General features: G+C 45.2%; 1 protein-coding gene across 4 annotated transcripts in view; it reads right to left on the bottom strand.

The window, feature by feature from the left end:
* SCARB1 (scavenger receptor class B member 1) overlaps positions 1-23,260 on the bottom strand; it is a 65,316-nt gene that overhangs the window by 7,946 nt on the left and 34,110 nt on the right. For all 4 annotated transcript variants that reach the window (XM_060683730.2, XM_060683731.2, XM_060683732.2 and 1 more), the window contains exons 5-11: positions 19,619-19,714; positions 17,512-17,627; positions 16,777-16,943; positions 13,976-14,094; positions 5,643-5,716; positions 5,374-5,425; positions 692-838 (exon numbers count right to left, since the gene is read on the bottom strand). In XM_060683730.2, coding sequence (XP_060539713.2) covers positions 692-838; positions 5,374-5,425; positions 5,643-5,716; positions 13,976-14,094; positions 16,777-16,943; positions 17,512-17,627; positions 19,619-19,714 — 771 coding nt within the window. The remainder of the gene's footprint in view (positions 1-691; positions 839-5,373; positions 5,426-5,642; positions 5,717-13,975; positions 14,095-16,776; positions 16,944-17,511; positions 17,628-19,618; positions 19,715-23,260) is intronic.

Below are 23,260 nucleotides of genomic sequence, written 5' to 3'. Positions count from 1 at the left end.
TCTTCTTCTTCTTCTTCTTCTTCTTCTTCTTTCTTCTTTCTTCTTTCTTCTTTCTTCTTCTTCTTCTTCTTCTTCTTCTTCTTCTTCTTCTTCTTCTTTTGATGGCTTTGAATTTTGGCTGTTTTCAAGGAGAATCAGGGATCTTCTACTACGTTCTCTTTTGAGGGACACCTTGAATTTTGTGTTGAGCTTCCTATTCTGGGTTGGAGATGCCTTCTAATCTTCTGGGAGGTCCGTAGCCAACTGTCAGGGATCCGACGCTGACACTGACTCCTGTTTCCAGGTGGTCTTAAAAACCACAGCTGAACTTCAAGAACGAAGCTTTCCTCCTTTGGATTGGACCATCTCGTCTCAAAGAGAAAGAGACGGCAGGTCAAACTGGGTAGGCGGATGGCATACCCAGTCTTGAAGGAAGCCAATAAGAGACTTATTGCCATCTCGCTGAAAGCTCTCAAGGAGAAGTTCAGCAAGGGTCAGGTTATCCAGTTTTGCTGAGACCAGCTCCAAGTTTCTTGTTTGTTTGTTTTAAAAAATGCTTTCTGTGTAAACTCAATAAGGTTAGAAGGAGAAGAAAACAAGAGTAGCATTTGGACGAAGAGGGAAGTCATCGTCTGACTAAGGAAGAGACACAGCAAGAACAACAAAGTTATAAGGAAGGAGACCAGCAGGTTGAAGGTCATTTGGTGCCTACCTTGCTCCTCAGCCCAACTAAGCCAGCTGCCAAGAGCAGAAGGCCTCCTAAACCCATGAGACAGAACTTCAGGTATTCCAGCAATGAAGGGATGGTGATCAGATGGGTGTAGTAGTCGCGCAGGACTTCTCCTACAACCTCCCCGCTCTGTTCAGAAAAAAGAAACAACAGTGAGTGTTTTTTTTTTCTTCCCCATAAGATTTTATTTGCCTGCAAGAGGCAGGATTCTTAACCGTGTGGGAGAAGAACATGGCTGAATCCAAAGAAATAGTCTGTGATGACCTGGGGCGTGACCCAAAGGCAACACAACCAGAGAACCAGTATGAGTCCCTTTATTGGCAACAACTTTGCCCCCAATGTCCCGTTTATTCTGGCTTGGAGAAAAACTCTCCCACAAACCTGCATCCAGCGGTAATAATTCCAGCAAGACAAGATAAGCATATAGGAATGCAGGAATGCAACTCTCAGCACCAGATTAATTCAGTGTTTGTTCCCGACAAACGCCCCTCCCAACTGCCTCTCCTTTAAACTCCATCCCCAGGTGTGCCTTGTGAAGGGAATTGGGGCCCTCTCCTTCCTCGTAAGCCACACAACCCACGTTGCTCTCTTCTGCCTTCTTCCCCGCGCACTCAGGATGAGGAGTGGGGTGGGCCTTGGTCTTCATCTGAATCCCCTCTCCCTTGTTCTACCTCTCCCCTGCTCTGCTCATCCTGACTGCCCTTCCCCGGTTTCCTCCACAGCCAATGGAGCCACTCTCTTGGTCTCTGTCAGCTGTTCATCTTCCGTCTCACATTCAGACTCCTACGGGGGCTTGACAGAAACAATCAACATCCAACTTGCTTTCCATGGTTTAGCTTGAGGGTTGGTGAGGGATCCTTTTTGGCTTTGCATTCCAGGTGGATCTTCCACCACCACCCCACCCTTGTCCATCCCACTTCGTTCTTGGGCAAAAGGACAATTTGTCTAATTTGCTCCTCTTGGTGGATTGTCCTTCGGGGGCCCAACATCCATCAACACGGGGGTCCCCTTCCGCTCGGATTTGGTTTAGATTAGAATGTTCAGGTCCCTTCTGTGGCATCACAGCAGGTTAGCCAATGGCGGGCCAGAGTTTCTTCTCACCAACCCCAAAACTTTGCTTGAAAGGAATTTTTGTTTTATGATCAAACAGTAGGATAAGTCAGAGCAAAATTCAGCTACCAAGTGTATAGGGGTATAGGGGACCTAGATATTAAACCCTTGTCATGGACAGATCATTCGCTCCTCCAACTAGACTTTCCTACCGCCTTCCCCCGCCGCAGGGAGACGGAGCCAACTAGATGGTTCCGTCCCAGGCGCCTGATGGACCCTGAAAGGTTCCTGACGGAGCTTGGGCCATTCCCTGAGACCCTGACACACGACTCGACTGAAGAGCTGGTGGCCGCCTGGGAAAGGGCGGCCGCCAGAGCTTTGGATCGCGTCGTGCCTTTGCGGCCTCTGACCCGATGCCGATCTCAACTGGCTCCTTGGTTTTCTGAGGAGCTGAGAGAGATGAAGCGTCGGAAAAGACGCCTAGAGAGCATTTGGAGGACTAGTCAATCCGATTCCGACCGGACACAGGTGAGGTCTTATATCAAGACCTACCTAGTGGCGATAAAAGCGGCAAAGTCTAACCACTTTTCCGCTCTTATCGCATCTGCAGAGAACCGCCCAGCCGCCTTGTTTAGGGTGACCCACTCCCTTCTTCGGGGGGGAGTGCGGGAAGATCCCTTGCAGGGTCGTGCCGAGGATTTTGTGCAATTCCTGCATGATAAAGTCGCTCGGATTCGGGATGGCTTGGACTCCGACTGGATGAGTCCACGGGAGGAGACGAGGGCAGGTCTTGAGAATGTTATCTGGGAGGAGTTTGATCCTGTGACTCCCGAGGATGTGGACAGGGTCCTGGGTAAGACTAGTGCCGCCACGTGTTTATTGGATCCGTGTCCCTCCTGGTTGGTACTGGCCTCCCGGGAGGTTACACGAGGCTGGCTCCAGGGGATTATAAGTGCTTCTTTGAGTGAGGGTGCCTTTCCTGCCACCTTGAAAGAGGCGGTAGTGAGGCCCCTCCTCAAGAAGCCTTCCCTGGACCCGGCTGAATTAGCCAGCTATCGTCCAGTCTCCAACCTTCGTTTTGTGGTGAAGGTTGTTGAGAGCGTGGTGGCACGACAACTTCCCCGGCACCTGGATGAAGCTATCTATCTGGACCCGTACCAGTCGGGCTTCAGGCAGGGGTACAGCACAGAAACGGCATTGGTCGCGTTGGTGGATGATCTCTGGAGGGCTCGGGACAGGGGTTGTTCCTCTGTCCTAGTCCTATTAGACCTCTCAGCGGCTTTTGATACCATCGACCATGGTATCATGCTGCAGCGGTTGAGGGGGTTAGGAATAGGGGGCACCGTTTTGCGGTGGTTCTCCTCCTTCCTCTCCGACCGCTCGCAGTTTGTGTTGGCAGGGGGACAGAGGTCGACCTCGAGGCATCTCGCATGGGGAGTGCCGCAAGGGTCGGTCCTCTCGCCTCTCCTGTTCAACATTTATGTGAAGCCGCTGGGTGAGATCATCCGTGGTTTTGGGGTGAAGTGTCATCTGTACGCTGACGATACGCAGCTGTACATCTCCACTCCAGACCACCCCAACGATGCCCTTGATGTGATGTCCCGCTGCCTGGAGGCCGTGCGGGCCTGGATGGGGAGGAACAGGCTCAGACTCAACCCCTCCAAGACCGAGTGGCTGTGGCTTCCGGCGCCCCGATATAGTCAGCAGGTGCCATCGCTGACTATTGGGGGTGAATCTTTGCCCCCCACAGAGAGGGCTCGCAATCTGGGTGTCCTCCTGGACGCACGGCTGTCTTTAGAAGAGCACATGACGGCCGTGGCCAGGGGGGCCTTTTATCAGGTTCGCCTGATTCGCCAGTTGCAGCCCTTTCTGGATCGGGACGCCTTGCGCACGGTCACTCATGCCCTTGTCACCTCCCGGTTGGACTACTGTAATGCTCTCTACATGGGGCTCCCCTTGAAGAGCATTCGGAGGCTCCAACTGGTCCAGAATGCGGCCGCGCGGGTGGTTATGGGTGCAACTCGTTGCGCCCACGTGACACCCCTCCTGCGCGAGCTGCACTGGCTCCCAGTGGTCTTCCGGGTGCGATTCAAGGTGTTGGTTACCACCTTTAAAGCGCTCCATGGCATAGGACCCGGGTACCTTCGAGACCGACTTCTGCCACCAATAGCCTCCCACCGACCAGTCCGCTCCCACAGAGAGGGTCTCCTCAGGGTGCCATCGGCCAAGTTATGTCGGCTGGCGACACCCAGGGGGAGGGCCTTCTCTGTGGGAGCCCCAGCCCTGTGGAATGAACTGCCCCCGGAAATACGTAAGATCTCCGACCTCCGGGTGTTTCGCTGCGCTATGAAGACCCTGTTGTTCCGCCAGGCCGGGCTATCAACATAACGATTTTAAATTGGGGTATTTTAAATTTTTGGGATTTTAATTGGAGCCTAATTATTTAATGATTTTAAATTTTAACTGTTGTTTTTGTTTTTGTGTTTTTAAATAGGCTGTACACCGCCCTGAGTCCTTCGGGAGAAGGGCGGTATAGAAATAGAAATAATAAATAATAAATAAATAAATAAATAAGTGTGAAATAAACCATTATACAGCAGTGGCCAAAATTGTGGAAACCTTTTGGGAAAAGTGTATTTTCTAAAACTAGCTAATAACACCACTTTTTTTTTTGAAGTAGTATTATAAAATTATATCTCAATGGAAAGATAATTCAATCAAGAATATAAAGCAATAACTTTTATGAAGGATTTGCTATTAGAATAGCAGTTACAGTATAAAGAAGACAAGTGAAACACGTAGAAAAAACGAGATATACAAAAATGATCCCCATGTCAGTTAATACTTAGTTAGGTAACCTTTAGCATGAATTACGGCCTTACAACGTCTTCCCATGGAGTGAACCAAGTCTTTGAGTTCTGCAGCTGTTATAATAATGTGAAACCAAGATGGAAGGATGGCTTCTATTAACTGGGTTTTATTGCTGGGTCGCTTCTGACTAACCAGTTTCTTTAGTCGGCTCCATAGATTTTCAATTGGGTGAAGGTCTGGGCTATTCCCAAGACATTCCAGCAGTGGAATAGGATTATTTTAAAACTCCCCCCCCCCAAAAAAAGTGGTGTTATTAGCCATCAAACCTCAATAATACACTTTTGCCCAAAAGGTTCCCACAATTTTGGCCACTACTGCATATAAAAAAAGACTATTGTGCAAGATTACCAATTTAAGTAATGAATATTTAGATAGAGAGAGGGAGGGAGGAAGGAAGGAAGGAAGGAAGGAGGGATGGAAGGAAGGAAGGAGACAAAGAGGGAGGGAGGGAGGGAAGGGAGGAAGGGAGGGAGGGAGGGAGGGAGGGAGGGAGGGAGGAAGGAAGGAAGGAAGGAAGGAAGGAAGGAAGGAAGGAAGGAAGGAAGGAAGGAAGGGAGGGAGGAAGGAAGGAAAAAAGAGAGAGGGAGTTAACCTGATTAAAAGTTAATGTAAACTATATACCTCTTCTCAGGTGTTCTCTCTCTCTGTCTCTCTCTCTCCCCCTTCTGTGTGTGTTTGTATGTATGTATGTATGTATGTATGTATGTATGTATGTATGTGTAAGCATGCAGACCCACACTTACCTCAGAAAACCAAATCAGGGGCAAAACCACGGGCTTAATCTGTCCGGTTTGCCTGGATAAATCAAGAGAGAAGATGGATTTTAAAACCACGTGGCCCATCTCCTTGTGCCCCCTTTTCTGTCTGAGCCTCGGGCTCTGTAAGGGGCATTGTTCCGCCAACTCCGTCTTGGCTGCCCAGCTCCCTGGCGAGGGATTAGGGAGGATTGGCAGATAGAGCCAAAGAAATCCCCTCTTCGAACCTCCCTCCCCTCCCTTGGCCCACAACCTACCAGATGCCGGAGACGTGTTTTATGAACAGATTCAGTTGTATTTTGACCGAACAGTTCATGGGAATTCCCGTCAGCTGCAGAAAAAAAGAAGAAACGGATTTAGTTGTTTTGGTTACAAAGATCCCATTGATTTCTTTTCCCCCTCCCCTTTGGCGAGGGGTCCAAAGCCTCTCTAAGCAAGGCGTTGTAGTCGACGAAATCTTAAACCCCCCCCCCCCCCAGAAAAATTAGCAAAAGGAATGTAATCAGGCCACCCGGGGAACAAAACGAACCCAAATCACCCCACAATTTGGCACGCACGGAGCAGCACACGCGTAAATGAAATGGGCGCGTTCACAGCAGAACAAAATTTTATCCAGGAAGCTGCATGCGCCTGCGGTCTGACTTGCCGGTATAACGGTAGTCCTCGACTTACAACACTTCACTTAGTGACCGTTCAAAGTCGCAACGGCGCTGGGGGAAAAAAGGGACCTAGGACTGTTTTTCAGATTTATGACCGTTGCCGCATCCCCACGGTCACGGGATTGAAATTCAGATGCTTGGCCACTGACTGATATTTATGACGGTTGCAGTATCCTGGGACAATGTAATCTCCTTTTGTGACCTTCTGACGAGCAAAGTTCATGGGGAAGCCAGAATTAATTAACAACTGTGTTACTAATGGTTAGTTAGTAACTACAACTAATAGTAACTATGATTAGCTACAACTACTAGTTACTAGTTGTAGTAGCAACTAACAACCGTACACTGTTGTCAGTTCCTACAACTAATAACTACTACTAGGTGTAGGTAGTTGTAGTTACTAACGACTAGTTGTAGTTACTAACTACAACTGCATGATTCACTCAACTCTGGCAAGAAAGGTCGTAAAATGGGGCAAGATTCACTTAACAGCTGTCTCGCTTATCAAAGGAAATTTGGGGCACAATTGTGGTCGTAAGCCGAGGACTATCTATGCCAGCTGCAACCCCTCCATCTAGAATGTCAACTTGCAAAGTTTTCAAGTTGCTGTGAGCAGGAGGGAGGGAGAACTGATGGAGCTGATTGATTTCCCTAACTGAAGCTACATTCCACAGATGCTTTCTTACCGCAATCAGTAGGAGAGTGTTGGGTTTCACAGCCAGCCAAAGTGGTTAACTGGAGAATGTGATTTATGACATGGCCAGGGAGGAGGGGAGAGACAGGGTCATAGGGGAACGTAAATCTACGTGGGATTAGTTCTAACTGCATCTGAATATTGCCAAAATGGTGCTCCTAATAAAATGACTGTATTTCTTTTGAAGTTTGGCTCGTGGCTCATGAATTAATTAGGGCATCTTTTGGAAAATTCACATAGAGAAGATGTACGATGGTCCATATTTAAGAAGTGCCAAATTAGGACTGCTTTTCAGACTTATGACCCTTGCTGCATCCCCATGGTCACGGGATCGAAATTCAGATGCTTGGACACTGACTGATATTTATGACGGTTGCAGTGTTCCCGGACAATGTAATCTCCTTTTATGACCTTCCGACGAGCAAAGTCCATGGGAAAGCCAGATTCAATTAACAACTGTGTTACTAACATAGTTGTTAGTTACTACTACTGGTAACTAGTAGTAACTACTACTAGTTGTAGGTAGTTGTAGTTACTATCTACTAGTTATAGTTACTAACCCATCTAAAAAATCTTAAGCTGGGTTCAAACGGCTTGTCTCTTGAAAGGCTTGAACATGAGAATGCTTGCAAGGGTTATGTGGGAAAACGGGGAGGTTTCGGAGGAGAGATTAAGAGTGGCTCAACATCTCTTCGGTTCCCATGGACCCAGGTAAGAAAACGAGGACACGGGGAGCTCAGAGGCACCAGAACATCGGGTATTTGCAAGCTTGGTCGTTTTATCGCTGTCCCATCGCATGAAAACTTAAGCAAGGCTGCCTCCGGGATCCATGAGGAAACGCGGATGTGCCTTTGGCCCTTTCCCAACTGCTCTCGGCTGATCCGAAGGTAGGAGTGGGAGGGCAAAAGAGGAGGAGCCTCAGAGTTGGAACTAACCTGCTGTTTTGCGGTAGAGAGAAGGGGGAGGAAAATGGGAGGAGGAGGAGAAGACATGGAGAAGAGGAAGGAGGAGAAGAGGAAGGAGAAGATGGAAGGAGGATGAGGAGAAGAGGAAGGAGGAGAAAAATGGGGGAGGAGAGGAAGAAGAGGAAGAAGAAAGATAGGAGGAAGAGGAGGGGAGAAGGAGGAGAAAGATGGAAGGAGGACAAGGAGGAGGAGAGGAAAGAGAAGGGTGGAAGGAGGAGGAGGAGAAGAGGAAGAAGAAAGATAGGAGGAAGAGGAGGGGAGAAGAGGAAGGAGGAGAAGAGGAAGGAGGACGAGGAGGAGAAGAGGAAGGAGGAGAAAAATGGGGAGGAGGGGAGAAGAGGAAGAGGAAAGAGGAGAAGGGGGAAGAAGGAAAAGAAGAGGAAGAAGAAAGGAGGAAGAGGAGGGGAGAAGAGGAAGGAGGAGGAGGATGGAAGAAGGAGGAGGAGAGGAAGGAGAAGAAAGATAGGAAGAAGAGGAGGGGAGAAGAGGAAGGAGAAGAAATATAGGAGGAAGAGGAGGGGAGAAGAGGAAGGAGGAGAAGGATGGAAGGAGGAGAAGGAGAGGAAGGAGAAGTGGAAGAAGAACAAAGATGGGAGGAGGAGGAGAGGAAGGAGAAGAAGAGGAAGGAGGAAGAGGAGGATGGAAGGAGGAGGAGAAGAGGAATGAAGAGAGGATGGAAGGAGGAGAAGGAGAAGAGGACGAAGAAGAGTGAGGAAGAGTGAGGAGGAGGAGGAGAGCAAGGAGAAAAATGGAAGGAGAAGTATGAGAAGAAAGAAGAAGAGGAAGAAGGAAAGGGTAAAGGAGAAAAAGCCAAAGAGGAAAAGGTGAAGAAGAAGGAGGAGAAAGGGAAGGAAGAAAAAGGCCAGAGGAAGGAGAAGAAGGAGAAAAGGAAGGAGAAGAACAGGAAGAAAAAGAACGAGAAAGAGCAGGAGGAGGAGGAGGAGAAAGAGAAGGAAAAGATGATGAAGAAGAAGAAGTAGGAAGCGGCGCCCCAGTTCCAAGGAAGCATTTGTCAAGCATTTCTCCAGAAACACCCTTGTCCATGTCATCGATTTTTTGCATTTCAGAAATAATTCTGTTATCTGGGGCAAAGCTCAGAAAGTCTGCAAAGGAATCCCATTAGCATGACGGGTTAATAATAATTACGAAGTTGCTGTTTGTCTGAATTTGTACACCACAAAGCCTGCATGAAAATATTGGGGGAAATAGGGGCGCTCCTCGAACGTACGACCGCAACTGAGCCCAAAATTTACGCTGCTAAGGGAGAGACTTGTTCGGTTGAGTTTTGCCCCATTTTACGACTTTTACGACTCACCACATTTGTTAAACGAATCACAGCACTTCTTAAATTAGTAACCCGGTTATTAAGTGAATCTAGTTTCCCCCATGGACTTTGCTCGTCGGATGGTCGCCAAAGGGACACTGTGACCGTCATAAATGCGAATCAGTTGTCAAGCATCCAAATGTAAATCGTGCGAGCATTGGCGTCAATGGTCATAAGTGTGAATAATGGTCGTAAGTCGCTTTTTTCACTGCCATTGTAACTTTGAATGGTTCTACCTGTACTGATCTGTCTTCACAAGGCCTAGTAAGGCCACACCTGGAATACTGCAACCAGTTTTGGTCACCATACTATAAAAAAGATGTTGAGACTTTGGAAAAAAAAGGTTCAGAGAAGAGCAACTAGGATGATCAAAGGCGTGGAGACTAAAACTGATGAAGAACAGCTGCAGGATTTGGGTTTGGCTAGTCTAAAGAAAAGAAGAATTGGGAGTGACATGATAGAAGTCTTCCAGTATTTGAGGGGCTGCCACAAAGAAGAGGGGGACAAATTATTCTCCAAAGCACCAGAGAAACAAAGGATGGAAACTAATCAAAGAGAGAAACAACCTGGAATTAAGGAGAAACTTCCTAACAGTGAGGACAATTAAGCAGTGGAACAGCTGGCCTCCAGAAATCGTGGGCTCTCCATCACTGGAGGTTTTTAAGAAGAGATTAGACAGTCACTTGTCCAACTGAGCATGGATCTGGACTAGAAGACCTCCAAAGTCCCTTCCAGATTATTCTCTTCTCTTCTCTTCTCTTCTCTTCTCTTCTCTTCTCTTCTCTTCTCTTCTCTTCTCTTCTCTTCTCTTCTCTTCTCTTCTCTTCTCCTCTTTCCTCTCCTCTCCCCTTCCCTCCTCTTCCCTTCCCTTGTCTCTACTCCTCCCCTCCCCTCCTTCTCTTCTCTTCTATCTTCTCTCCTCTCCTCTCCTCCTGAGAAGAGCATATGCACCAAGACAAATTCCTTGTGTGTCCAATCACACTTGGCCAATAAAAAATTCTATTCTATTCTATTCTATTCTATTCTATTCTATTCTATTCTATTCTATTCTATTCTAGTCTAGTCTAGTCTAGTCTAGTCCAGTCCAGTCCAGTCCAGTCCAGTCCAGTCCAGTCCAGTCCAGTCGTCCATTCCATTCCATTCCATTCCTATTCTACTTCTCACATTCTATTCTATTCTATTCTATTCTATTCTATTCTATTCTATTCTATTCTATTCTATTCTATTCTATTCTATTCTATTCTATTCCATTCCATTCCATTCCATTCCATTCCATTCCATTCCATTCCTATTCTACTTCTCACATTCTATCTACTCTACTCTACTCTACTCTACTCTACTCTACTCTACTCTACTCTACTCTACTCTACTCTACTCTACTCTACTCTACTCTACTCCACTCCACTCCACTCCACTCCACTCCACTCCACTCCACTCCACTCCACTCCACTCCACTCCACTCTCCACTCCTATTCTACTTCTCTCATTCTACTCTACTCTACAGCACACAAGGGGTCTTTCTCACAGCCAAATCCCTAAACACAGATTTTAATCACAAGCCTCTCTAAGTAAGGATTTCATCTTTTCCTCGAGCCCCTCTCGGCCAATTTATCCATAGTTACAAACTTGATTTGTGCACTTGTTACAGCCACAGAATTCATTCATTTAATCATTTATTCACTCAGTCTTGCCATCGCCAAGCGATCTTAAAAAAAAAAGTAATAATAATCGCCAATCAAGAATGATGGCAAAGGCTATTTATTGCCAACAAAGACTTCCCTGGGTTTCTCAAATTGTGCCCCAAAGTCCATTGAAAAGTTTAGCTGACTTTTAGCCACCACTTAAAGAACTTTGATGACCTGGTAGGGAAGGAACTTTTAAATGATCGCTTTAGTTTAGATGAGCAAATGAATCCCTCAAGCTATTTCCTTTTAGGATACAAATGCAAAGGGAGGTTCCTGGCTTCCTTTCAATACATTCTTAGGATTTCATTTATTTATTTAATCAAATTTATTCCGGCTGCCACCCTTCTCACCAAAGCTGACTGTAAACAATGAATTTAAAAAAAAGGAAATATAAGGCACCAATTGCAAATGTGAAAAACAATGTTGACAATTATCATAATAAAAGCCAAAGCAATTCTTTGAGGCTTTCAAAAGAGGGATGTTTTCCAAAATGGCAAAGCCAATATTAAAATAACTTCCACCCACAATGTGGAAATCTGCCCCCTCTTTTTAAAATAATAATAATAATTCTTTTCGGATTCATCAAAGCTTGAAATGTAAACAGGGCTAATCAAGTTGAAGTAAATGGGCAGGGAACCTCACTGGGATTGTACTCGCCTGTCCTGTTTGAGCAAAAGGATCGATAAAACGTTAGAACCTGCAATCATCGTTCTGATTTAATAGCTGTAACCAGGGGTGAAATTCTGCAGGTTCTGATAGGTTCTGGAGAACCGGTAGTGGAAATTTTGAGCAGTTCGGAGAACCGGCAGATACCACCTCTGGCTAGCCCCAGAGTGGGGTGGAAATGGAGATTTTGCAATATCCTTCCCTAGAGGAGGGAGGGAATGGGGATTTTGCAGTATCCTTCCCCTGGAGTGAGGAGGGAATGGGGATTTTGCAATATCCTTCCCCTGGAGTGGGGTGGGAATGGAGATTTTGCAGTATCCTTCCCCTGGAATGGGGAGGGAATGGGGATTTTGCAATATCCTTCCCCTGGAGTGGGGTGGGAATGGAGATTTTGCAGTATCCTTCCCCTGGAATGGGGAGGGAATGGGGATTTTGCAAAATCCTTCCCCTGGAGTGGGGTGGGAATAGGGATTTTGCAGTATCCTTCCCCTGGAGTGGGGTGGAAATGGAGATTTTGCAATATCCTTCCCTAGAGGAGGGAGGGAATGGGGATTTTGCAGTATCCTTCCCCTGGAGTGGGGAGGGAATGGGGATTTTGCAATATCCTTCCCCTAGAATGGGGTGGGAATGGAGTTTTTGCAATATCCTTCTCCTAGAGGGGGGAAGGAATGGGGATTTTGCAGTATCCTTCCCCTGGAGTGAGGAGGGAATGGGGATTTTGCAATATCCTTCCCCTGGAGTGGGGTGGGAATGGAGATTTTGCAGTATCCTTCCCCTGGAATGGGGAGGGAATGGGGATTTTGCAAAATCCTTCCCCTGGAGTGGGGTGGGAATAGGGATTTTGCAGTATCCTTCCCCTGGAGTGGGGAGGGAATGGGGATTTTGCGATATCCTTCCTCTGGAGTGGGATGGGAATAGGGATTTTGCAGTATCCATCCCCTGGAGTGGGGAGGGAATGGGGATTTTGCAATATCCTTCCCCTGGAGTGGGGTGGGAATGGAGATTTTGCAGTATCCTTCCCCTGGAGTGGGGAGGGAATGGGGATTTTGCAATATCCTTCCCCTGGAGTGGGGTGGGAATAGGGATTTTGCAGTATCCTTCCCCTGGAGTGGGGAGGGAATGGGGATTTTGCAATATCCATCCCCTGGAGTGGGGAGGGAATGGGGATTTTGCAATATCCTTCCCCTGGAGTGGGGAGGGAATGGGGATTTTGCAATATCCTTCCCCTGGAGTGGGGAGGGAATAGGGATTTTGCAATATCCTTCCCCTGGAGTGGGGTGGGAATAGGGATTTTGCAGTATCCTTCCCCTGGAGTGGGGTGGGAATAGGGATTTTGCAGTATCCTTCCCCTGGAGTGGGGAGGGAATAGGGATTTTGCGATATCCTTCCTCTGGAGTGGGATGGGAATAGGGATTTTGCAGTATCCATCCCCTGGAGTGGGGAGGGAATGGGGATTTTGCAATATCCTTCCCCTGGAGTGGGGTGGGAATGGAGATTTTGCAAAATCCTTCCCCTGGAGTGGGGTGGGAATAGGGATTTTGCAATATCCTTCCCCTGGAGTGGGGTGGGAATAGGGATTTTGCAGTATCCTTCCCCTGGAGTGGGGAGGGAATGGGGATTTTGCAATATCCATCCCCTGGAGTGGGGAGGGAATGGGGATTTTGCAATATCCATCCCCTGGAGTGGGGAGGGAATGGGGATTTTGCAATATCCTTCCCCTGGAGTGGGGAGGGAATAGGGATTTTGCAATATCCTTCCCCTGGAGTGGGGTGGGAATAGGGATTTTGCAGTATCCTTCCCCTGGAGTGGGGAGGGAATGGGGATTTTGCAATATCCATCCCCTGGAGTGGGGAGGGAATAGGGATTTTGCAATATCCATCCCCTGGAGTGGGGAGGGAATGGGGATTTTGCAATATCCATCCCCTGGAGTGGGGAGGGAATAGGGATTTTGCAATATCCATCCCCTGGAGTGGGGAGGGAATGGGGATTTTGCAATATCCATCCCCTGGAGTGGGGAGGGAATAGGGATTTTGCAATATCCTTCCCCTGGAGTGGGGAGGGAATGGGGATTTTGCAATATCCATCCCCTGGAGTGGGGTGGGAATAGGGATTTTGCAATATCCTTCCCCTGGAGTGGGGAGGGAATGGGGATTTTGCAATATCCTTCCCCTGGAGTGGGGAGGGAATAGGGATTTTGCAATATCCTTCCCCTGGAGTGGGGTGGGAATAGGGATTTTGCAGTATCCTTCCCCTGGAGTGGGGAGGGAATAGGGATTTTGCAATATCCATCCCCTGGAGTGGGGAGGGAATAGGGATTTTGCAATATCCATCCCCTGGAGTGGGGAGGGAATGGGGATTTTGCAATATCCTTCCCCTGGAGTGGGGAGGGAATGGGGATTTTACAGTATCCATCCCCTGGAATGGGGAGGGAATGGGGATTTTACAGTATCCATCCCCTGGAGTGGAGTGGGAATGGGGATTTTGCAATATTCTTCCCCTGCTATGCCCACCAAGCCACACCCACAGAACCGGTAGTAAAAAAATTTGAATTCCGCCCCTGGCCATAACCACCAATTGGAGTTAAAAGGCAAACTCACCGGGTGGATATCGACAAACAGATCGTGGTCCTTTTCGTTGGGATGCAAACCATCTACCGTGTCCAATAAAGCCGGATCAGCGTTTAGGAAATGAGGTTGAGAAATAAATATTGGCGCATCTTTAAAACAAGGGGGGGAGGGAATTAAAATCAGAATGTAACAAGCTCTTTTTCCGACGGGTAGTTCTCGATTTATGACTGATTGCTTAGTTCGAAGTGCAAAAAGGGAGTTGCAACCTGGATTTGAAGTTCCGAGAGCCGGGCCCCTCCCCTACAGCCACCTGACCCCAGCTGCAAACGGTTGCATTTACTGTCGTTTGCAGCGTCCTGGGATCCTGGGATCTCGCTTTGCGACGGTTTCATTTTTGATTTTAAGAAACCGTGCCATAGTGAACAATGGATTTGTTTTGTGATGGCCTCGTTTGCTTTAACAACTGCGGCTAAAAAGGTCATAAAACTGAGTCATTCACATGAGCGACCCGATTTGTGACCATATATTGGCAGGCTCCATTACAGTCATATGTCGAGGACTACCTGTAAACATGGGCAGGATTCATCCCACTGGCACTTTACACGAGGTCCGATTTTTCATTTTGGACTCTTGCTTTGAAGTTCCATCGATCATGAGGACCAGTAACTTGTTTGAGTCAAATCCTCAATGGTGTAGCAAGCCAATGCTAGATGCTACTGTTTTTTATTGGCCAAAGTTTTATATAGGAGCACAGCATAGCCCAGAGATTTCCACCAGGGCAAGAATGTAACTTTGGCAAATTGTTATGCAAATTGCAAATAAAAAAAATTGCACAGGTTATGCAAATGGAAAATTTAAAAAAAAATTATAAAGATTATGCAAATTCCAAATAAAAAAATTGCACAGGTTATGTAAATGGAAAATTTTAAAAATTACAGAAATTATACAAATTGCAAATTAAAAAAATTGCACAGGTTATGCAAATGGAAAAACATTAAAAATAAATTGCACAGGTTATTCAAATTGCAAATTTAAAAAAATTACGGAGATTATGCAAATTCCAAATAAAAAAATTACACAGGTTATGCAAATGGAAAAATTTAAAAATTACGGAGATTATGCAAATTCCAAATAAAAAAATTGCACAGGTTATGCAAATGGAAAATTTTAAAAAATTAATTGCACAGGTTATGCAAAGGAAAAATTTGAAAAAAGGGCGGCTGATCATCGGCGATCTAAAAAGATCTTTCCGGATGGAAATGAACAAGCAGAAACCAGGAGGGGAAAAACACAATTGATGTAAATGCGCAAGCCACGTTTATCTACTTAAAGCTTGACCAGTCAGCCAAGAATTTGGACGGAATTCCTCGTTGCTTTACACCGGCCCAGCCACGAAAACAGGAAGGTGACCGAAGCCACTGCGTGTCATTAATGCAAAGAAGAGGTGGAAAGAAACCGCTTCCTACAAGCTCCATGAAGTTCACTCCCTTGGTTGCTAATTCCTGGGCACCTGCCCATCATGATCATTGCAAAGGTGAAACTTTTGAGCATGTGATCTGGGACACTCAAAGGTCATCCAGCTCAAATCGACTGAGTATCAGGAACGTGAAAAAGAACAGTTCCTGACTTACAACAGTTTGTTCAACAAACAACAGTTTGTTCAGTGACCATTCAAAGTTACAACAGCATCGAAAAATGCTGACTTATGACCGTTTTTCACCCTTACGACCGTCGCGGTATCCCCCATGGGTCAGGTTATCAAAATTCAGACACTTGTCTATAATAACATCTATATTTTTGTTCTAACAGTATACATTTGTCTTGGCTAGATAAATGTATGTTTAAGAACTATATGTTTATATGAGTACTAATATTATTGTAAAGTGACGAAAGATGTTTGGAACAAGTGATGTCATATGTCCAATGTTTTTTTAAATTTTGTATTATTAATAAAAAACGTTTAAAAAAAATTCAGACACTTGGCTGACTCATATTTATGACGGTTGTGGTGTCCTGGGTCATGTCATCATCCCCACAACGGAGCCCAAAATTGATGTCACTAAGTGAAACATTTGTTAAGGGAATGTTGCCCTATTCAACGACTTTTCTTGCCACTGTTGTTAAGCGAATCGTTGTGACGGTTCAGTTGGTAACAGGGTTGTTAAGTGAATCTGGCTTCCCCACTGACTTGGGAAATCACAACACCGAGACCGTCATAAATATGAAGCAGTTGCCAAGCGTCTGAATTTTGATCGCATGATCATGGGGATGCTGGAAACGTCGTAATTGTGAAAAACGGTCATAAGTCACTTTTTTCAGTGCTGTTGTAACTTCAGTCACTAAATGAAGTGTTGTAAGTTGTATCTTACAGAAATAAGGAGGAATTTCCTGACAGTGAGAACAATCAACCAGTGGAACAGAAGTTGCCTTCAGAAGTTGTGGGAGCTTCATCACTGGAGGCTTCCAAGAAAAGACTGGACTGCCATCGGTCAGAAATAGTGTAGGGTCTCCTGCTTGGGCGGGGGGTTGGACTAGATGACCTACAAGGTCCCTTCCCACTTTCTTAACCTGTACCTGTACTTTATCCCCTGGAATGACTTCCCTTTAGCTGCATTATTTCAGCTAAACTTTTCTAATCTCACCTTTACTGAAAGTAAGTGCCAAATGTATAGTTTTCTTTATATTAATCTAATAACACCATCCCTTCAGATCTTAGAGTCTTCATCAGCTATTAGTCTACTTGTGTTAAATCCTCTTCAAAACCAGCCCCTTTCAGGAAAATGGGTAACTTCGGACATCCTTTGTAGAACCAAAAGGTTCAGCAGACGTACTTAATTTACAGGAGCTAATGTTCTGGATTCCGGATTGCCGGCACGGGCAAAAGCCCTCGTTGGGTGGGTAGACAGTCCCGTTGGCAAACAGGGTCTTCGGAGCCGTGTAACGATAAACTGGTATGCCTTTGAATTTTCCAGATTGGGTGTAGTTTAATTTAATCGACCTGAAAGAGACAGATTAAGAGAGAGGTCAATTGAGACAGAGGTTCCTTGGAAAATCAGCATCCTGATGGACCATGAATGAAGAAGTTGGATCATGAAGGAAGAAGATGGATCAGGAAGGACGAAGGTGGACCATGAAGGAAGATGGACCATGAAGAAAGAAAATGGACCATGAAGGTCGAAGATGAATTATGAATGAAGATGGACCATGAAGGAAGAAGATGGACCATGAAGGAAGAAGTTGAATCATGAAAGAAGATGAACCATGAATGAAGAAGATGGACCAGCAAAGAAGAAACATGTCTGAAAGTTGAGAATGGAGATGGACAACTTGGGTACTGAGATGCTGCCTTCAAATTGAGTGGAATAAGAGATTGAAGGGTCCACATGGGATGACCAGCAACATTTCACGGAGATCTAATCCCAAGAAAATGTATTTGAGTGATGGCGGGACATGAGAGTTGGATATTTGGCCATTTGCTCATTGCACTGAAGATATATTTGAAACGTTGGGCAGAATTTTAGTGTAGGACAAGGTCTTGTAAATACGAGAATTTGCAAGAAACTCACCTGCAGGCATCAGGAGTATAGAGTTCCACTGATGAAGATGGGGTCATGAACGGTGGCCACAGTTCTCCAGCGGTTCCATTGATCATGTTACATTCTTCAGAATGCCAATAGGATACCTGCCAAGAGAGAAGGGACTTTAATATCCAGAAGCCAGGTTGATGTGAGACCCCATGCTTTCCTCTAAAACAGGGACTCTCCAAACTTGGCAACTTTAAGACTTGTGGACTTCAACTCCCAGAATTCCATGCTGACTGGGGAATTGTGGGAACTGAAGTCCACAAGTCTTAAAGTTGCCAAGTCTGAAGCTAAGAACAACAGTCTAAAAAAATGTTCATCCAACTTCTTACCTTGCATTAAGCTAATTCCTTCCATGCTATATTTTCTCTGTAGCAGATTGGTGAGCTAATGTCACCAGGCCAATATCTACCGGTCTCTCTCTCTCTCTCTCTCTCTCTCTCTCTCTCTCTCTCTCTCTCTCTCTCTCTCTCTCAATGCAAAATGAGAAACTGGATTATGTTAGAAAGACAGACAGACAGGCAGACAGACAGGAAGGAAGGAAGGAAGGAAGGAAGGAAGGAAGGAAGGAAGAGAGAAAGACAGAAAGAGAAAGAAAGAAAGAGGAGAAAGAAAGAAAGACAGAAAGAAAGAGGAGAAAGAAAGAAAGTGGAGAAAGAAAGAAAAAGGAGAAAGAAAGGACAGAAAGAAAGAGGAGAAAGAAAGAAAGAAAGGAGAAAGACAGAAAGAAAGACAGAAGGAAAGAAAGTGGAGAAAGAAAGAAAGAAGGAAAGAAAGAAAGACGGACAGTGAGCTGTTAGGAAGGAAAAGATCTCTAGCAGAAAGTTCTGCATAGCAGCCAGACTTTGAATAAAACAGATTGCACCAAAAAAAAAAAAAAAAGAACAACAACAATCTACCCAGAAAAAAAATATGGAAATAAAACTCTTGAGGAACTCTTTGATGTGCCTCCAAAATCAAGTTTACACATGAGCAGAGGACTGAATTCCTTTATATAAGATAATTCACGGTCTGCTGCTGAAGTGGAGGTGAAAATATTTTATTTATCCGATTTCTGCGGATGCCCATCTCATTCAAGGTGACCTGAGTCTTTGGGGGTTAGTCGGACTATAATCTACATGTCCTTCAGGCAAAAAAAAAAAAAAAAAGCTTAAAATCAGGATGATGGGAGATGTAGTCCAGTAACATCGAGGTGCCAGGAGTGAGCATTTCTGATGTCTTATCTGATGGCGGAGGTGTTATTTCCATTGGGAAATGCATCTGCTTTTTGCAAAGGGCCTGCAGTGATTCACCTCACATTCCTGCTCCAGATATTAATTAATCCTGAGACGGTTAGAGGAAAACGCCCTGATATCAGATCTGTCTGTTAGCAAAACAAACAAAAAATGGAAATAGGGCTCCTTATCTCTTGGCATGGAAAAAAGAAGCGTTACGAAGTGAGGAGCAGTTTCTGTTCATCGGTCTCTGAATGTACACCACAAAGCCTCTATGAAAATATCGGGGAAATACAGGCAGTCCTCAAGTTACAACGACAATCGAGACCAAAACTTCTACTGCTAAGGGACACATTTGTTAAGGGAGTTTTGCCCCGTTTTACGACCTTTCATGGTTAAGTGAATCACTGCAGATTGTTAAATTAGTCACAGGGTTGTTAATTCCCCCAATTGACTTTGCTTGCCAGACGGTCGCAAAATGGGATCGCCTGACTCCGGGACACTGCAACGGTCATAAATGTGAATCAGTTTGCCAAGCGTCCGAATTTTGACCGTGGGGGATGCTGCAATGGTCGTAAAGTGTGAAAAACGGTCGTCAGTCAGTTTTTTTCCGGTGCCGCTGTAACTTTGAATGGCCACTAAAATGAACTGTTGTACGTCGAGGATGATCTTACAGATGAACAGAGTTGGAAGGGACCTTGTAGGTCATCTAGTCCAACCCCCTGCCCAAGCGGGAGGCCCTACACCATTTCTGACAGATGGGCTCCCATTTAATTATGCAGCACTTATGGGCATTCTTTCATTACGGCTTTCCAGCTTTCCTTCCTTAAAAAAGGGGGGGGGGGAAAGCAGTGACTGAAAATATTTTTTGTTTTTACCTTTTTTAATCCATTCCAAGAATCCACCATGTGAGTTTTGTTAATGTTGTCCTTGCCTGTGAACACCGTGAAGAGACCCGTGTGGGAATTGTTTAACTGCAATGGAAAAGAAGAACCAATTAGATGATTTACACACTTTTAACAATAAATTGAACTCCCCGTTGACTCATTTTTAAGAAAAAGGAATATAGATCATATAACAGCTGTGGCCAGAGGAGCTTTCTATCAGGTTTGCCTGATTCACCAATTGCGTCCCTTTCTAGACCGGGACTCATTACACACAGTCACTCAAGCCCTCATCATTTCCTGACTTGACTACTACAATGCTCTCTACATGGGGCTCCCCTTGGAAGCTCCAACTGGTCCAGAATGCAGCCGTGCGAGTAATTATGGGAGCAACATGGCGCTCACATGTAACACCTCTTCTACGCGAGCTGCACTGGCTTCCGGTGGCCTTCTGAGTGCGCTTCAAGGTGTTGGTTCTTACCTTTAAAGTGCTCCATGGCTTAGGACCTGAGTACTTACGAGACCACCTGCTGCAACCTATAACCTCCCACCAACCAATACACTCTCACAGAGTAGGCCTACTCATAGTACCATCATTCAAACAATGTCGTCTAGTAGTTCCAAGGGAGAGAGCCTTCTCTGTGGGGGCACCTACTCTTTGGAACAAAATACCCCCTGGAATACGAATAATCCCAGATCTTCGCACTTTCCGACGTGCCCGGAAGACCTTTTTCTTCCAACAAGCAGGGCTAGCATAAACATCTAAATTCTATGCCAAGGTCTCAGCAGATACACCAAGTTGACTCAATTTATTATTTACTGTTTATAAATATATATATATATATATATATATATATATATTATGTATATGAAATCTTATTCTGTTCACCGCCCTGAGTCCTTCGGGAGAAGGGCGGTATAGAAATTCAACTAATAATAATAATAATAATAGGAGAACGAAGGCTGCCGTTTTAACATAGTAAGTCATAGAGCCGGGACTGAGAGTTAAATTACCTTTGCAGATTTAGTCCTCGACTTACAAAGGTTTGTTTAGTGACCGTTCCAAGTTACAACGGCACTGCAAAATGTGATTTAGGACTGTTTTTCACACTTATGACCGTTACAGCATCCCCGTGGTCAGATGATCAAAATTCAGACACTTGGCAACTGGCATGGATTTATAACGGTTGTAGTGTCCCATGGTTACATGATTCCTTTTGCGACGTTCTGACAAGCAAAGTCCATGGGGAAACCAGATTCACTTAACGACGGTGGCAAGAACGTTCGTTAAATGGAGCAAGACTCACATAACCAATGTCTCGCTTAGCAACGGAGATGTTGGGCTCAATTGTGGCCGTTCAGCCGAGGATATCTTTTTAATCCCTGATCCAACCACAAAAAGGGGTTGGACTAGATGACCTACAAGGTCCCTTCCAACTCTATGGATCCATTTCAGGGAAGCCCTAAAAACCTGCTGGAGCTTTGAACTAAAGCCGGTTCCATTGTTAAGTTTCTCAGTTTAACATTTGTATTAGATTATAAAATGAAATGAAAAAGTAAATAGGAAGACACAGTGGGGGAGGGGGATGAAGGGGGAGAGAAAAGCGAGGAGAAACTGAGGAAAAGGAAAGAAGAAACACTGACTTCTCACTCCCTCTGTTGCACTAGAATAAAGCATTAACATCAAACCACAACTTTTTGCTTTTCCATAGTAATATAAGCTAGCCATTTCTATAAACACATATCAGTCTAATAGGTAAAACCCAAAATAAAAGTTACATTTTTTTTCCATCTCAAGCACAAAGTCCAGATTTTTTCTTTTAAATTATAGTTTAGTATACATTTCAAACCTTTCATCCACATATTTCCCCACCATTGTTAAATTTTTAGGAGTGGACTGTTAACGCTCAGCTTCCTTGATCTCAGGTTAGTTTTTGGGTGTCTATATTCAGGGAGTATTCAGGGAGTAACTACCACCCTTCCTAACCACGAGCTACCTGGGAGAAATGCATTTGGCCAACATTCCAAGGTTAAGATAGAAATCGTGGCAGGATTTCCCCAAACAGGTTGCACCAGCGCAAACACCTCCTGTATGTTAATTTGGAAGGTGACCATGATGAAGTGGCTAGCATCAGAGTAACATCCAGCACTCAAAAATCCTCGACTTACAACTACACTTGAGCCTAATATTTCCATGGCTAAGCGAGACAGTTGTAAAGTGAAGGTTTTGCCCCATTTTAAAACCTTACTAGCCAGTGGTTAATCCCTGCAGTTGTTAAATTAGTCACATTAAGTGAATCCAGCTTCCCCCATGACTTGGCTTGGCAAAAGGGGACCCGAGACACTGCCACCGTCATAAATACCATGTTTCCCCGAAAATAAGACCCTGTCTTATGTTTTTTTGAACCCCGAAATAAGTGCTTGGCCTTGTTTTCGTGGAGGTCTTATTATTTTGGGGCGCGTGGAACAAGACGGGGCTCCTCTTGCCGTCTTACCGGATTTCCTGGTAGTTTTAAATTTCTGGGCATTTATATCTCGAAGGACCTCTCATGGACTATGAATGCTAACATGCTTGTGAAGAAGGCAGAGAAGAGGCTGCACTTCCTGAGAATGCTCAGGAAGATAAATCTATCTCAGCATCTCCTTCTGTCCTACAATCGCAGCACCATTGAGAGTTTCCTGACATACGGCATTCTTGCATGGTATGGGAGCAGCTCTGTAGCGGACAAAAAACTCTACAGAGAATCATTAAAACTGCCCAGAATATCATCGGGCTCCAGCTACCAGCCCTGGACGACATCTTCGCATCTCGCTGTTTGAAAAAGTTGCATAACCTTCTCAGAGACTCTTCCCATCCTGCTTACAATCTTTTTGGACTGTTGCCTTCTGGCAGAAGATACAGAACAACTAAAACTCAGACCGCACATTTTCTGAACAGTTTTTATCCCAGAGCTATAATTGCACTCAACATTGAACTAAAGGGCCACCATTAGTGAGCTGTTGGACAGCATTACTTGGTCTGCTGTGTGGATGTTTGGGTGATTTAGGGGTGGGGAATTTGTGGTGGGTGGGGATGTGTTTGGGGATTTTATGTGTGTTGGACCTGGTCTTTGGGTGTTAAGTGAATTTCGTTGTATGGGTATACTGTGTATACACATACAATGACAATAAAGTTATTATTATTAAAGTTATTATTATTTTCAGCTCTATCTCCCTAACCCTAACCAGAGGAAATGGCGGAGACCGCTTGTGCATGTGTTTAAATATTTTCGGGGAGGGCTTATTATTTTGGGGTGTGTGGAGCAAGATGGGGGCTCCTCTTGCCGTCTTACCCGATTTCCAGCTCTGCATTTAAATATTTTCAGGGAGGGCTTATTTTCAGGGGGGGCATGTCCTCAAAAGCCCGATTGGGCTTATTATCAGGGGATGTCTTACTTTTGGGGGGAAAGGATACAAGTCAGTTTCCAAGTATCTGAATTTTGATCACATAACCACGCAACTGTCATAAGTGTGAAAAACAGCCATTTTTTTCACTTTTTCCAATCCCGTTGTAACTACGGTCACTAAATGAAGTGCTATAAATCAAGGACTCCCTGTACATCCTTCAACTTGGTTAAAAAAAATGACTGATAGGAG

This window comes from Pantherophis guttatus, chromosome 17 (genome assembly GCF_059756535.1).
Source record: "Pantherophis guttatus breed Tessera chromosome 17, ASM5975653v1, whole genome shotgun sequence".
Lineage (NCBI taxonomy): Eukaryota > Metazoa > Chordata > Lepidosauria > Squamata > Colubridae > Pantherophis > Pantherophis guttatus.
This window is presented reverse-complemented; position numbering and strand designations above follow the sequence as displayed.